The 16,745-nt window shown below is 51.2% G+C and overlaps 1 protein-coding gene across 1 annotated transcript in view; it reads left to right on the top strand.

Moving 5' to 3' along the window:
- Nucleotides 1-16,745, top strand: part of MICAL2 (microtubule associated monooxygenase, calponin and LIM domain containing 2) — a 205,382-nt gene that overhangs the window by 126,929 nt on the left and 61,708 nt on the right. The window contains exons 22-25 of the mRNA XM_090264022.1: nt 3,201-3,308; nt 4,390-4,576; nt 5,811-5,899; nt 7,253-7,355. Of these exons, the coding sequence (XP_090120148.1) occupies nt 3,201-3,308; nt 4,390-4,576; nt 5,811-5,899; nt 7,253-7,355 (487 nt within the window). The remainder of the gene's footprint in view (nt 1-3,200; nt 3,309-4,389; nt 4,577-5,810; nt 5,900-7,252; nt 7,356-16,745) is intronic.

Raw genomic sequence — 16,745 nt, 5'->3', positions numbered from 1 at the left:
GCAGTGACACAGCCAGTGAGAGGGACCATTAGACACTGGTAAAGCATGTCCAAGTGTATGAGCGTATTTCCACTAATTCATTTTTATTGTATTCCAAAGTATCAGGCCACAAGGGATTAGGGGTTAAAATGAAAACTTGCACCCCTGAAAGTTTGAGGAGCACTGAGTTAGCAAAAGTCCAGCAGATCCTGTCTGCATCCTTGTGAAGCCAATAAGGTGTCCTGCTCTCAGGAAACAAGATAACTTGTGATCCCCCTTTAATGGTCACTTTCACACTGGTCTTTGGGGTGGGCTTCATGGACCCCCCCTTTTACCCCTTTAGACAAGTCCTCCATCAGCTGGTCTCCTTGTGACCTCTCCAGGAAGTGCCCATCCACCACTTGAGAGTGACCAGTGGTGATTCTGGGATGGTTTCCCTCAGGTTGGGAAGGGCATGTGGGAGACCCGCTGCTGTTTTCCTTAAGGATGCTTTCATCTCATCACTCTTAAGAAAGCCGCTGTCACAGAGTGGGGATGTGGACGCAGCTGGGAGAAAGGAGTCTTCAGGGCCTATAATGAAAGCCCAGGTGTGGCCTTCACCCTGCATCCCCTGGCCAGGTGACTGGACAGTGCCCTGTGCTCGCAGAATAACTGAGCAGGCTCACGACTACACAGAAATGTTTTGGCGACACCCCCTAGCAACCTCTCAGCTCTCTGCGTGCTTCCTTAATTGCTCCCTAAGTCATGACCGTGCCAAAGCTCAGTGATACGAAGTGCTTGTTAGCTAAGTGGTTAATAAGGTCTCATTAGGGACTTGTATATAAAGCCCCAGAAAGGACAGTCTCCATCTCTGCTAACTCAGGGAGGCAATAATCACACGTGGGTGTCACAGCAGCAGCACCGCAGTGCCTTCCTGGAGAGCACTGCAGAGCCAGCGGAGGTGGCCTCTCTTTCTTTTGATATAAACCCAGGTGGCACTTAGCATGCTCCAGCCCCTATCTGAGGGGCCTGTGTTGGGGGCCTTAGTGGGGGATGGAACATCAGGCAAACAGTGACATGTTGTCCTCAGCCAGTACACCTGAACACTTCTTGAAAACAGGAACCAAGTTACTTGGCATTTGTGAAAATGCCTGAAGATTGCAGAGTGCGCGCTTGAAGGCAGAATCCTAATCTCCCAGGCTGGGCCAGCTGGAGGGGGGCAGGGGAGTGCAGCACAGGGAGCGGAGTAACAGCCTGGCAGCGGCTGCTCCTGAGAGAGGGCAGGCTTTGTAAAGTCTAGAGGGCCCATCTGTCTGAGTCGTGGGATGGGACACCCGCAGCATTGTTCTCTACAACACTCCCCCCCCGCCCCCCCCCCCCCCGAACCATGACCATGTTCTGGAGTGATGGGTCCAAAGTTGCTGTTAGGTCGGGGTTACCTTAATGAGAAGGGGGCTGAGTGTCACTCTTCCAGCCTGTTTGGCAGCCCCCTCCACTCCTTCCCTGATAGTGCCTGTGTTTCTGCTAGAATCCCATGAGTTGATCGCAGTTCTGAGGATGGGCACTGCTGCCAGGAGGTGGGGAGCTGTGGGAGCCACTGCCATTTTTTTCACTGTTCCCCGAACTGTCTGCTGTGCATTAGAGGTTTACTGTCCTGGAATTAGATGTGGCCTCTCAAAAGCAGTCTTGGGTTTAAATTGAGGGCGTTCCATCGCCCCCATTAAGTTCTGTTCATTGTTCTCTCAATGGCACCGGCCTGTGCCCAAGGCCTTCAGCCTAAGTTGCAGCTCTCTGGCCACATCTCCCAGAAGCTGGATTCAGAGGCTGGGGAGTGTCTGGAGCCCCCCTCCCTCCAGGGTCATGGAATCAGGAACAGCGGTTACAGAATCTCATACTGCGCATGTTTGGCACCCTGCACAGGAGACCGCAGCATCCGTGGGGTGGCCTTGCAGAGCTGGTGGGGCAAAGGGGCCAGGCTACATTTGCTGGGTGGGGGAGGAGTGTATGATTGTGCCGTGTTTGCTTAGGCTGTCAGCTCCCACCCCTTCCCTGGCTCCTTGACACATTGGGATGTCATCAACATCATTGGGCGGTGGTCCCGGTGCCCGCACGGAATGGCTGCCTCCCCAACTCTGGGCTGGCCTTGCCCAGCACTGGCCCTGGGGCTCTCTGGGCATTGACACCTGGAGCCCACAGTGAAGCTCCTCGTCCTGACGCCTCTGCCTGCCCAGCGAGGGCCCCTTCACTCCCACTAAGGTCATGGCTTTTATCGGCAAGGCGGTCTGTTATCCTGGCCTGGCGGGGTGCTGGTCAAGCGCAGCCATTGCTCCCTAGGGACACGGGGACTGCAGGGCTGGCTGTGGCCTCCCAAGTTCAGAGGAAGAAGGGAGGGAGGAGTCAAGTTCATATTGGCCCAGGCTCTGCTAAGTGCCAGGCACTTTGATACATGTTCTCCGGTTCTTACCAGTTATCCCTGAGGCAAGCCCGATTATCCCCATTTTATTAAACTTGAAATCTAAGCTCAGGAGGGGAGGGTTTTGTGTCCTTGTCAGAACCTGCTAGTGGTGATGGGGGGCTCGAAGCTTCCTCCGGTCTAGGGTTGCTCAGCTAAGCAGCAGCTTACAGCTCTGTAACAGGAGGGGCTCTGTGGAAGGGCAGTTGCAGTACAGCTGTCTGTCTGTGTCTGTGAGGTCTCAGATCCTTGGCTCTTTGACCCCTTTGCTCAGCTTCTGTGCCTCATAGGCTTTTGGAGGCTCTGGTGGCACCGGTGCAAACATGCCTTTTGGTGGTGACCAGGCCAAGCAGCCCAAGTTGTCCCAGCCGCTGCTGAGAAAGGCTGTGGGGAGGCGTCCGTGTGGGGGTGGGGGTTGGGATACCGGAGTAGAGTCCTGAATCTTACATTTATGTGCTAAGTGGCCTTGGACAGATCCTTCCTCTCTCTGGATTAATTCACCCCATCTGTGCACTGAGAAACTCAATGATTCCTCAGGGCCCTCACCCCCAGTGGATGTAGTTCTAGTCACCTGGCTCACTGAGGGTCACAGGATTCTGTTCTGTCCTTTGCTCCATCTCCAGAGTGCCTGCTGCCCGCTCCTGGCTGGTACGGCCTGTCCCGGGATGACGGGTGCTGTTTGCATGCGGGTGTGGAGCCCTCTCCCTCATCCAGCCTGTCTGTGTTTCCCTTCTCAGTGCTAACTGGCCTTCCCTTTGTCTCTGTCTCCTCTACCTCTGCTCTTGGGTAGCTGACGGTAGGGAAAGTGTCCAGCGGAATAGGGGCTGCAGCTGAAGTCCTGGTCAATCTGTACATGAATGATCACAGACCTAAGGCCCAGACTCCCTCTCCAGACCTGGTAAGAATGCACACACCCCCAGCTTTCTCCCACAGACTCCTGCTCCGGGCTCCCACTGAGGGCATGTGGACGCAGAGAGGACGGCCGGGCCCTCGCCCAAGGTGTGCCTTCCTGTGGACAAGAGGGGCTGAGAAAGGGCCAGGTCAGAGCAGCATTAGAGGGAGGCCACATTTCCTTAAAGACAAACCTTTCTCTGCAACCTTGGGGGTTGTTTCTCAAAGCAGGGCACCTCCCCTGCTGTCTGGGTCGCTGAGAACTCAGTGACAATCTAGGCGAGGCTGTCTGTAGTCGGATGTCCCTTACTGTCAAAGTTTAGTGTCCAGACTAAGTAGCCCATTGCAATAGGTTGAGAATTCAGTAATGGAGAAACATCCCTTTTCTTTGATTTCTCCCTTTCTCCAGTTGAGGTCACTCGCTGCCATCACCAGTGATTTGAGTTGACAATTCCTTTGGTTTCCTTTTGGCACATACCCCTAGAATCACCCGGCCCCCACCCTCTGCCCCCTTCTTCCCCCTTGCATTTAGGGGTTTGCCTGGCAGCCTCTTCCTTTTCCATGGTTTTCTTGAACAGTTTTGATGCCACAAGCTTTCCTTGCATTCCTTGCCTGACTCAAGTCACTGCTGGGGGACAAGGATGTAGCAAACATTTTTTCGGTGAGCTCACTCTATGTTCAGACAACACGTAACCCCTGGGACAGGATCCTGGAGAGGGTGTCACTGGGTAGGCATGTTTGTGAAAGATGCCCACTCTGTTAGACCAGGAGACATCACCCCCACCCGGACACCAGAGCAGCCAGGCTACGGGAGAGCCCCTCCTGGGCCTACCCTGTGGCTGGCCAGCCTGGGCCTACGAGTAGCAGTAGCCCCTGCAGTGTTGGGGCCTGTGTTGGGAGCATGTCCTCCCACAGTCTTGGCTGCAGCACCTGCAGTGAAGTGAGCTGCAAACAGGAGCCCACGACATCCCCGTCCTTCAGGTCGGAATTTCTGAAAGCCCAGGCCTCGCATTTGAAGACTGCATAAGCCCTAACACACTGCTTTTCTCTCCCGGTGCCCTGTGACCCACCCCCACCCCCACCCCCAGGAAACGATGCGAAAGGCATTTCCCCAGAACCTGGGTGGCAGCGACACCTGTTACTTCTGTAAGAAGCGTGTGTACGTGATGGAGCGGCTGAGTGCAGAGGGCCACTTCTTCCACCGAGAGTGTTTCCGCTGCAGCGTCTGTGACACCACCTTGCGCCTGGCTGCCTATGCCTTTGATGGTGATGAAGGTAACCACCTTCCTCTGGGGACAGTGCTGGTCTCTGGCCTGGGCTCCTGTTCCTTTGGGGCTCTGGGACACTCACCAATTCCCAGGGAGTACAGTGCTGTCAGGAAAACTGCTCAGAGAGCCTGCCACTCCTCCAGACAGAGAGGCTGCTTGTGGTGGGCGTGGCTTCCGGCACCTGCTGTGTACAGGCGCTGAAGGGCACCTACTGTGTGCCGCATGTCCTGTGTACGTTTTCTCATTCAGTCTCACCACCTTCCATCTCCCGGGTGTGGTCGAGAGACATGTGCTCAGCACCACACGGCTCACGTAATAAGGATTCAATAAATGACAGCATATGAACGTTATAGGGACATCTGTTCTGCTAAGTGGCTGATCAGAGGTCATTGGTAAAGGAATTACACTGGAACGAGTGATTATTTTCTAATGTTTAGCCCTTGATATTTGCGCTGGCAGATATAACAAGAGACAGTATAGCACAATGCTCCTGATTCAAGACCCTCACACCCAAGTGCCGTTCAAATCTAGACTATAGCCATGTAACCTTGACCTGTTACCTAACCTCCTGGTCCCTCAGTTTCCTTGTCTGTAAAATTAGGATAATAATAGTACATAGCACTATGGTTGTTAATTCAAGGGAAGCACATAAGATTGTTAATTCACGGGAAGCATTTGGAAGAGTGACTGGTATGTTGTGAGCCCTACATAAGTTTTTCCTATTGTTATCATTATCCGCATCACCATTGTTACTGATGTAATGGTGAGCAAAAAAGGCTTTTCTAGACAGCACCCCAGACCCCAGGCAGTGGCCAGTGGCCCATTGTGCGTCTCACCTGGGCTCTTCCTCCCTATCACCCCTGCCTTCTGTTCCAGTGGCCTTCCCGCCCCCAGAGGTTCCAGAAAGGACAAGGAGCTACAAATGGTGTTGCTGTCCATTTTGCTGCCTGACAACTGGTCTTGGGACGAGACTTGGCCTTTAAATTATCTGAGCATTTTAGCCCGGTCCCTGGGAGCCCCCCATTTCTGCAGCCTGCCCTGAGGCAGCAAAGGGTCCTGTGCCTCATCTCAGTGCCACTTTAAGGCAGGTGACAGAAACCCTTTCCCAAGTGTGAGCTGTCCTGGGTTTGTTTCCATTATTGGCGTTTTCTGACCTAGACAGTGGCGGGCCCTTGGCTCAGGTCTACAGTGGCTCTGGCTTACAGGAGAAAACCTTCATGTGTGTGTGTTTTTTTTTACAGGCAAGTTCTTCTGCAAGGCTCATTTCACTCACTGTAAAACCAATAGTCAGCAGCGAAAGAGACGGGCAGAGTTGAAGCAGCAAAGAGAGGTACGCTTTGCCTTGAAAGGGCTGGGGAAACAGGGAAGGCCCCTAGACAGGAGGAGGTTTTCAAATGTTCCTCCACATTAGGCCAAGATTTCTGAACCTAGAAGGACTGAGACCCACAGATGGAGAGGGGAGCTCTGCTCCCTGGTGTCAGGGGTCCCTTTGCCTCAGTCTGTTCAGCCGGCTTCCCAGGTTTCTCGCACCAGCTGCCAGCTCGCAGGTGAGTGGCTGTGCTGGCCTCTCATGAGAACCCAGAAGAGCTTTTTCATATGCCAGGGAGACAAGAGTGGCTGCTTATCTTCCCACAGTCGTCCATGTCCTGTCTTCTCCCTGCCCCTCCCCACCACGTGACCACTGGACACTGTATGTAGGGACGCCTAGTATAGGGCCATCTTCTGCTGCGATTTCCAGGTCCTTTCCCCAGGCCCTTAGATGTCAGCAAAGTGGTGAGTGAATAGGGCCTATGGACGGCTAGTTACAGTGCCCCCTCTGGCAGCTCTTAGTAAATACCTTCTATGGCGTGATGAATCACAACCACCTGCAAAGACCCACTATGTACACGTACAGCTTTTTTCTGATTACACATTAATATAGGCTCAATGTAGAAAAGTGGATAAATAAAGTACATAATGAAAGAAAGTTAAATCAATCACTCATCATCACTTCATCCTGAGAAAACCATAATTTTGTAAGAAACATTTCCTTCCAGACTTCTTCCTATGTGAATGGGTTTTTATCCTAGTCAGAATCCTATCACTATAGTTTTATCTTTTTTTTTTTTTTTTTTTTTTTTTACTAACACTGTATCAAGAATATTCTCCTTGACATGAACAATGGTGGGGGGATTGCCTGTGGGAGCGGGGAGTTGCTGGGTGGAGGGGGCTAAGGGGGAAAATCAAGACAACTGTAATAGCATAATCAATAAAATGTAATTTAAAAAAAAGAGAACAGCTTCTCATGACATTAAAAATTCCTTTGGAACATAATTTTTGGTGCCTGTAAAAAATGGTCAATATTTAACGAATTCCATATTATTGAACATTTATGTTTAATATTTTTACAGGGAACATCCTTGTATGTACATATGTATCCATATTTCAAATTATTCACTTAGGGTTGACCATTAGAAATGTGATTGGACTCAAAGGATGTGTGTTTTGAAGGACCCTGTGATCAATTTGCCCCATAGGAAAGTCATGTCCATTTCAGCCCCCCTTCAGCAGTGCATGGGCCCTGAGATTATTTCTGGGGCTGGGTCTGCCACGTTCTGTCTTTATTGGCTCTCTTCCTCTGTTTTATCGGAGGGGTCCGCTCTGAGAATCACAAACTAACTACCTTCCCTTTGCTTTTCCTCAGAAGGAGGGAATGTGGAAGGAGCAAGAAGCCCCTAGGCGAGACCCTCCCACGGAAAGCTCTTGTGCAGCAGCTGTCCTTGGCCCGCCGGCAGGCAGCCCCCCAGGTATCACCACTTCCTCCTTTAGGAAGGCGCTAAGCTGGCCTCTCAGGCTGCCCTGGGGCCTGCTTAACTGGATTCGGGGACTCCTGCGCTCCGTCGGCCTGCATTTCAGGGACAATGCTTACAACTACTGCTACACGTACGAGCTCCTGAGCTTCGGGCTGCCCCTCCTGTGGGTGTTCTCCGAGGTCCTGGCTTCCATGTACCGGGAGTCCGAGGAGTCCCTCGAAAGCATCCGCGACTGGGTGCTCAGGTACCTCCCGGTCAAGCTCCGCTGAGGGGCCCCGCCCTCAAGAGCCTTCCCATTTCCAGTGCCGATGGTCTCGTGTTTATGGTGAGCTAAAGGTCTGGTCAGGAAGCCTCGTATTCTTGATCCCATTAGCTCAAGGCCAAAGAGCTGGCCACCTGCACCGGCCTCGTCAGGGTCACTGGGCAGCTGCTCACAGTGTTGGGGCCAGCATGCCATGAAGGATGTTTTTTATAGATTTGTATTTCTTTTATACCAAAGTGAGCTGTATTTCTAGGTTTACATTTCAATTTTTAACTTTTCATACGCCAAGAAAAAGCATTTTTTACCATGTGTATCAATTTTTCTAAACGCGAGTTTGAAGATTTTAACTGGTATTACAAACCCCTTCCCTACTTCAGTCAGTTGTGATAGTCACTGCCTGCAACGTGAATGATACGCCACCTCCTGACCAGTGCCTTTCTACTGATGTACCCAGATGCCACTTGTCAAGAGGGGGTGACTCTGCAACATGGGAGCATAATCATTTTAGAAGAAAAGAGTAGAACAAAGTAGAATTAAACAGACAAAGCACAGGGCAGTGTGTAGTTGGCTGGTACATGTCCTCACAGAGGGATGAAGACTATTCTGCTCTGTTGTTTTAATGTAAAAGAGTAGCTTAAAGTCTCCCCTACCCCTCATACCAAATCACAGCCAGGTGACGTAGAACCATGGGGTTTCAAGCAGATTACTTACTACAGACAGCATCTTTGCTCCCACTAATGAGCACTGCAGCAAAAGCCCATGGCACTGCCCATGCAGGGCTCCATCCAGAGGATGCAGTACCTGCTGCAGAGGAGCTATGTCAGCTGGTGGCATGGACCAGGGGCTATGACCCCTGGGTCTTCCTGTCAGGTCCCCAGCCCAGGCTGCAGTCTGAGCCAAGGACAGTCAGGTTCCACAATGGTCAGACTGAGGGGAGAATCTGCCCTCTCATACCATGTCCTTTGGGACTGAGGGCATTTGTTAGCACCTCAGGGTATTATTCCTGGGAAACATGGCCTACCCAGTGAGCACTGCTTAGAGACACACTGGCTTCTTAGCCACTCAGCCACTATGCATATTTGGTCAGAACAGTGAGAAACCATTTATTTTCACACTGTCCTCACAAAGGAATGTGTCTGACCTCCAGAGGGAAGGTCCCCTGTGTCTTGATTGGCAGGAGAGCCTGGGAGTGGAAGCTGTTTGTTGACTAATGCAAAGAAATATGCCCTATTAGGGGCAAAAACAAGCATTGGCCTACCTGCCTTCTTCCCGCTGGGCATCTGGAGGAGACCTGAGCTCCCCCCACTCCCCTGCCTGGACATGCACAGCTGCTGGGTCTGGTTGAACAATGGAGAGGCTGACAGAGAATGGCCTTCCATCATGCTCAGTGTAACTACAGTTGCTGGGCCAGAGACAGCGCCATGCACTTGTTACCCCAGAGATCTCTAGATCAGGTAAGGATGGAGCCTGCTGTGCGTTTGGAACCAGAGCTCTTGAGGGCTTTGCAATGACAAGTTTCTATAGGGTGAGAAGAAGGGGAAGGCATTTTGACAAACACTTCCCTGGAGTCCGTGGGTAAAACAGGGCGTGGCTATGGCCGAGTCTGTGGCAGCTGTCATCTCTGTCCTTGTCAGAACCATTCTCAGTCCAATGACCTGCATTGTGTTTTTCCAAATTTTGGCTGCGATTTTAATGTTCATCATGATGGGAGGGGCCCTTGACTCATTTTATGTTTGACTCCAGAAAGTAAATTCTCCAGGTCGTGATGTGAACACAAGCACAGCTGTGTCATTGTCATTGTCATCAGCGCAGTGCAGGCTGAGTTGCTCTGCAGAGCGCTCCATGAAGCCACACCTAAAATCTCTGAGAATGTCATTTATGGCCATAATGCGACTGATTTGAATTACTCTGAGGAGACAGGGTGTGCTTGTCAGAGCCTGAGATGTTTGTATGTTCTGAGACTTTGAACCTTCCTGGTAGGCAGCCCCAAACACACAGTGGATCCCAGCGGGTGGTGCCTCTACGCCTCTGCAATGTACTCAAGTGAATATGAGACACTAGAGTAAAATCGGGGCTGTTGAGGGACGGGGGTCACCAGGGTGTGGGGGTCCTGAGGGCACGTGGAACTCTTGAGTGGAGAACCATGGATTGTTGCAAATGCAAACCACATCCATCCGCTCTTGTAGCTAAGGAGCTGCTCACTACCAGGAAGGTTCATCTGTCCTCAGCAGGCAGTGATTTGTTTGGGGAAGATTTCCCCTTTTATAATGGTTGCCTTACTTTGAACTCCTGTGTCTTCTCTTGTTGTCAGTCTTTTCCCTTTTATCCCCCCCCCCCAAACTAAGTTCTCTTTTCTGTCTCTCTCCTTCCAACCTTACACTGTGGCCGTCAGTCCATTTCAGCCTTCCAGTGCTACACCCACTTCTTGGCTGACACACTTCTGCTCTAAGGTGACTGGTTTTCTTGCTGATTTTCAGAGAGTGGGACTAACCCGTAAGCCGCTTTTCACACCCCATCCTCCCCGCCGTAATACTGGTTGTGCTAACTGTGAGTGTCTTGCGTACTAACAGACTCCTTTAGTGGCATGGTGGGTGAACAGCGTGGGGTGGTGTCCAGCTCGAAAGGCGTTTCCAATTCCACTTACCTCTGAGCCGGCAGCCCGGCCCACGCCAGGTGCATGCCCCGCCCGCCCTCTGTTCCCCTGTGGCCTGCGCTCATGCTTTGCCCGTTGTGCTGATGAAGCTGCTTGCCTTCCTGGGAGGGGTACCCCTGAGTGTGAGACAGTACCAGAAGGGGTGCCTCATCACCTTTGAAAAGAACTCCTTTGTCTGGGAGCCTCTGAAAAAGCACATGCATATAAGCATCTTCTTAAATTGGTTCTAATATGAAGATTATTAATGTCATTGATCAAAACCAGAGGTGACTCTTTGGAGGGATTAAAAAAATACTCCCAGGCTTTATCACCAGCTTAATCCACACTCTGAATTTTGAACTCATAATCACAATTTCCCTAGTGAATCCTTTCTCTGCTACAGCCTGCACTGTAGCTCTAAGGGTTTTGCTGTGGCTTTTCTTATCTCCCCTGGCTCGTAGAGTCTCAGATGAGGCAGAAACTTCAACTAGAGCAATCATGTCACAGCTCAGGGATGGCTTTGAGAAATGACTCACTTCAGCCCCAGGCCTGCCGCAGCCAGTTTCAATGGCCCCATGGCTCTGTGCAAAGCACACTTTCCCTGCTGACTTATTACCTGGAGCAGCAGGACATTCCAAGTGCTTTTAAAGAGAAACAGCACGCCAAGCCAAGTACGGTGGAGCTATTGTAGGCCAGGCCAGTGGGTCTCGGGCTGCAGGTGGTGTCTGTCCTGCATGCATGCGGCCCAGAGCCATGCTATCTGCATGCTGCATCACTCTGCCTCGGTGCAGATCCGAGCCAGTACAAAGTCATTGCTCTTGTCTTATCTTCTCTTGCAGAGTCTCCCTCCCTTTATAGAATGTCAACCAAAGAGCGCCCTCCTCCCCTCTGAGCCTCCTCTTTAGCTAGCCTGCCCCATCTCAGCGCAATGCATGTTTGTGACCGTTAGCAGTCATTTACAGTGCCACGTGGAACCCTGTATTTTGCACACAGCAAACAATGTTTAGCTTTATTTATGGTATTTGATGCTGTAAATGAAAATAAATATGGTTCTTTATAAAGCTCATTGTTTCCTCTCTTCTTTGCCATGGAAGCTGCCCCAACCTGAAACACGGGGGTTAATTTAGGGAGTCAGTCTTCCCTAAACTGCTGGCGGGACTTGCACTTGTGGTGACATGGGACTCTCTGGGGCTGCGCTGGGCACTCTGAAAGTAAATATTACCCAGGGGTAATATTTGGAAAAAGTCACCAATGCTCCTGGGCCAGGCTTTGGGGTCTCTTTCTTGAAAACTCATGGCACTTGTCCGCTCTAGGTGGTGGACACAGTTGGTAAGGGTTGGTGTCACTCACCTCAGCTGTTACGGACAGACTATCTTAACAGCTACTTGTTCCCCTTCCCCCCATACATCCAAGCATGGGCCTGTCGGAAGGCTTTACCTAGGAACTGTATACTAATTTAGGTTCCTATGTAACAAAGGCTGCTCTTGAAAGTGTTATGCTGGTCCAGCTGAGTGGTGGGGAAAAGGCCAGGAGGCAGGGCTACACATGGTGTCAGGATGGCAGTGAACATGGCAGGTATGCTCATCCAGATGAAGAGCCATTGGTGATCCTGAGAGACCTGTCCTGCCCCCAAAGGCTCAATGACTCAGTGTCCTAGGTTGCAAGGCTCTGCTCACATGGCTCCTCTGGGGACAGCACTATGGCAGGCTCTGGTCCAACTCTAGGCTGTCTCTAAAGGATGGACATGGAGTCCCACTTGCCTTCAGAGTCTGGTCTTCATCCTCCCTGGGTGGAGGCTGCCTGCCGTAGCCAGGCTGGATGTAGCTGGGCTTCTCACACCAGTGGGAAAACTCATCTGTGAACCTCCTGAGGGCCCTTGTACCTCCAAAGGCGCATTTCTGGAGCTTGGGCCTCTGAGCCCAGCTCAGGCATCTGAAGCAGCCTTCAGAGCTGCCCAGAGTCATGACAGGGAGCTCTCAAGTCAGCTTCAGATGCCTCTTCCTTTCATGGACAGCTCATGAAGTTTTTCCATGAAAGAAAGGGGGTTAGGTGCTGAAGTCAGGGGCCGAGGTGGGCAAGAAACTCATTCCTTGATTCATGTATCTATTCAAGTATTTGCTGAATACCTGCCATGCTCTAGACATATTCTAGGCCCTGAGAATGTAGCAGTGAACCACACAAAGCCCCTGCCTCTCCCTGCATCTCAGAATGCTTGTGCCTCGGTACCGTGTACTAGACTTGATTTGCTCGCTGTGTGTATACATGCGCTCATTTGTTTACTCAGCTAATACTGAGCATCTGAGGCGTGCTGGGACCACAGCAGGGAACGATACAGACAAAGGTCCTCACTCTCACGGAGCTTGGAGTTTGGCTTTGATGTTTTCATTTGACATTGGGTTGAAGTAACATTTTCCAGAGTGTGGCAATGGAATACTACTAGCTCCAAGACGTGTTCTGTGAACAAAGGGTTCCATAGTCAAAAGTGTGAGAAATAGTTTACTGATCATGCCAGTTCTCCCAAACCTTAGATTTATTAGCACACAAGTCGCTGAGGAGTTCTCTAGTAAAGGAGCTTAATTACCTTTGTTCAAGTGGGCTTTCCCATATGTGTGTTTGAATTAGTTTTTGTTTGGGGGGAGTTTTTGTTTTGCATGTTACATTTTACATAAGTGGTTAGTAGAGTATTCTTTATTCCTGAAACATTGGATTAAAGACTTAAAATCAAAACAGTAAAATAATAGAATTGAATAGAATTAAGCATTGATTATGTCTTGGGGTGGTAACTTCCTTTTCCTTTTTTTTTTTTTTAGATTTTATTTATTTTTAGAGAGAGGGTAAGCGGGGGAGAAAGAGAGGGAGAGAAACATCAATATGTGGTTGCCTTTCATGCGCCCCCACCTGGGGACCTGGCCCGCAACCCAGGCATGTGCCCTGACTGGGAATTGAACCAGTGACCCTTTGGTTCACAGGCCAATGCTCAATCCACTGAATCCACTGACCCGCACCAGCCAGGGCGAGGTGACAGAAAAAATTACATAGGAAAAACACGACACAAATCTGACTACATGCATTTTAAAACTCAATATATAACAATAAAAATGAAAATATTTAATAGGCAGTCAGAAGAAAAATTATAAGTTAAATGTAATAACAAATAAGTACCTTGCTACACCATTTCAAAAGTTCATGAAAGCTGGTGTTTCCATGCACCTGGCACGACTGTCACTGATCAATTAATATTTGTTGATTAAAACCCCAATGATCAATGGGCAAAGGCCATCCATGGACAATTTACATTTAGGCAAATTGAAAAGAAAAGGCTAAAAAGAAAAAGAAAGCATTTACAGAAAGGAATATGGACAAATTATGCTGTACCCACTGAATTAATAAAGAAAAAAGTAAAGTAGATTGTAAAAAAGAATGTGTGAACTTAGTAAGTAGAATTGAATACAAATAAATGGTGACCATCTTTTCTGGAAAGCAATATAGCTACAATTATTAAGATCCATAAAAGGGCTCTGACCTCTTGGCCCAGTAACCCTGCCCCAGGGAACTGATCCTAAAGAGATAATCCAGCCAAAGAAAGAACTCTCCATGCAACCAGAATATTAAATCGAGTAAGCGGGTCAGGCAGAGTGGGTGGGCTGTTCTCCTTTATTTCTGTGAACTCATTTGCTTTTACAGCTTTTACTTTAATTAAATAAGTAAAAGAAGCAACTGTTCCTTTTCCTGCCCCAGGGCCAGCTGCTATTGACTGAGCATTTCCTCCGCTCCAGGCAGGGGGCCAAGCCCTTTCTGTGCAGCATCTCGTAAACTCTTCGCCTCCTCATGGCAACCTTGAGGTCGGTACTGACATTAAAGAAGTTCACTGATGCCAGGAAGGTGATCTAGAGCAGTATCTTCAACTGTAAGGGAACAGGGAGTCCCATGGGCCGGGCCAGGGGGCAGGTGCTGCTCTCAAAACAGCCTTGGCCCATGGGAAGAGCCTGGGCTTGGGCTTCAGCCTTGCGCTGACTCAGCGGCACAGGGTTGTGTGAAGGGAGAACTGGTGAGCAAGCCTGGTGGCCACGCAGGGCAGCAAGGACTCTCTGGATGAGTTTTCAATATAGCATTTTCCTGGTTTTGTGCTGCAGGGCCTCAGAGCGCCTGACGGGACAGCGTCAGGTTGGGAACTAAATCGAGGTCTCAGTACACGCTGGGAGGCAACATCTACTTTCCTCTAGTTTTCTGATCTCCCAACCTGCCTTCGGACGCCCAGCCTCGGCTCTGGAGCCCGCATCCCTCCCGCCGCCGGCCAGCAGGCATTTTAGCTTTGCTTTGGTTTTCTGATGGACTCCGACAGCTCGCCATGGGCTGGCCCCTGGAACTCAGACCTGCGCTCCTCCTGCTGTCACACACTGTGTCCCCGCCACTCTGGGCTCCTCCCTGTCTTCGAGCCTTTGTACTGTCTGTTCCCTCTGCCAGGAACGCCCTTCCCCAGCACCCATGTGGCTGTCCCTGCCCTTTATTCAAATCTTTGTCCCCATATCTCCCTCCCAGTGAGAGCTACCTTTAACACTGCAACCTGCACCCCCAGCTCTCCTGATCACTCTTTCCTGACTAGACAGGTTTCCCTAGCCTCACTCGCCTCCAGCCTGCTGTGTAACTCACTTACTGATTATGTGTATTGTTACTTATTTTCCCCCTTGCTAGAACGTAAGCTCCTCAAGGGCAGAGATTTTTGTTCCTTTGACCACTCATAACCCCAACAGATTTGCGCAGTGGTTGGCACATACTGGGCCCTCAATAAATATTTGTAGAATTAATCAAGGAGTGGCAGGCCCTGCCTTCTGGCCTGCACCTCAGACTGGGCGCTTGTGGTCAACTTGGGCTGGGGAAGGGTTCGCTGGCGTCGGCTCATGGCTGAGGAGGAAAAACCTGGAGAGAATTCTCCACTGTCTGTCCTGCCACCTCTGCAGAGCCCTTTGATTGACTGGGAGAAGGGAGTTTTGATGTTTTGATTTTGCTTCTATTTTGCCTTCCAAGGGGTACAATCTTCAGTTTCCCAATCTGTAAAGTGGGGTTAATAACAATACACAGGAGAACGCATTGTCTCCCTGGGCTCCAGGGGAGAGTGGAAGGGTCTCCAGAGTTGGGTCAAAACAGGAACAATTTCACCAGCAGAACCAGGGCTAGCCAGGGAAGAGCCTCTGGACTTGGCTGCTGGGAGCAGTGTGCGAGGACAGACATTTCCCGGGACACTGCCTGGCCCTGCCTCTGGAGTCTCATCTTTCACCAGAGAGCAGTTGTCCAACCAGAGTGCTGAGAGGAGACAGAGGCTCGGCTAAGTAGACTTGCTTCCCTCCGGGAGGCCTGGTCAACTGGCCAGGGAGGTGCTAGATTGTACCTCCTCCCTTGGCAGCCCCCAGCCCCACAGTAGTCCTGGATTCTCCCTATGACCACAAATAACTTAATGCAAAGTCCACGACAAAGCGCATCCAGGCCCAGGGCAGGTGGCATGGGGACCACACTCTGGTCCCTCACCTGGGGCTGCTCCGTGTCCCAGCAGCAGCCGATCCAGCTGGCCCACCGGGCGGCCCTGGCTGAGCTGCCCCCTGGACGCTGTGTGCTTCCGCTCGTGCTAAAGATGATAACGCTGTGCTTCAGGTTGCCAGGGTGTTGGCAGTGACTGACACAGTGTTAAACAGGCACCAGGGCCCTGGGCAATGCGTCGGTGTTGCTTCATCATTGCCGTTAGGTCACTGCCATTACCAGCACTAGTACCACTGGAACTAGTCCTCCTGGCATGTGCCTGTGGGCAGGAGCCCTTGGGAATGAAAAGAGGTGTCTAGGAGTACCGGCTTGGGGGTGGCACTGAACCCCAGAGACCCATCCATGGCTCAGACCTGGGGGGCAGAAGGAGGGGAAGATCAAGGCCTCCTTTGGGACCTTTTGCCTGGGCAAGGAGTTGATCAGAGGAAGAAGCATCAGCTTCTTGTCCACAAAGTCTCCGCCTCCCAGCACCCCCTCCCCCACCCAGCCCCAACTCGGATGTCTGGGCTCCACTGTGAGAGAGGCTGGCCCTGACCATGCAGCACTGAGAGGTCATCAGTCAGCCACGTCCTCGCCCCTCCAGAAGCCCAAGAAGCCACTCTGAGCCCCCACCCTGTTCCACCTCTCAGCCCTGCTGGAAGGGGGTGTTCCGTGCACGTTTGGCTGGTTCCTGAGGTGCGGGGGCCATGGGGTCAGGTACCACCGCAGCCTGGCACAGGTCACCTCTGCCTGCAGCAGCCCCATCCTGCCCAGCTCTTCTTGGCTCCCTCACTCCCTCTTCTCCAGCTGCACCTTCTCGGCCTTCAGGTATCCTCACCAGCCTCCCTCTCTCCTCCGTGTGGGTCCCACAGCCCAACTTCTACTCTGCAAGCAGAACAATCTTTCTAGGATGCAAATCTGACGAGGTCAGCCGATTCTTCAGTGGTTGCTCTTGGAGTCAATGCACTTGTCCCTTCAA

This window comes from Furipterus horrens, unplaced genomic scaffold (genome assembly GCF_987537825.1).
Source record: "Furipterus horrens unplaced genomic scaffold, mFurHor1.1.pri manual_scaffold_2, whole genome shotgun sequence".
Lineage (NCBI taxonomy): Eukaryota > Metazoa > Chordata > Mammalia > Chiroptera > Furipteridae > Furipterus > Furipterus horrens.
Note: the sequence above shows the minus strand (reverse complement) of the source record. Positions and strands in the feature narration are given on the sequence as shown.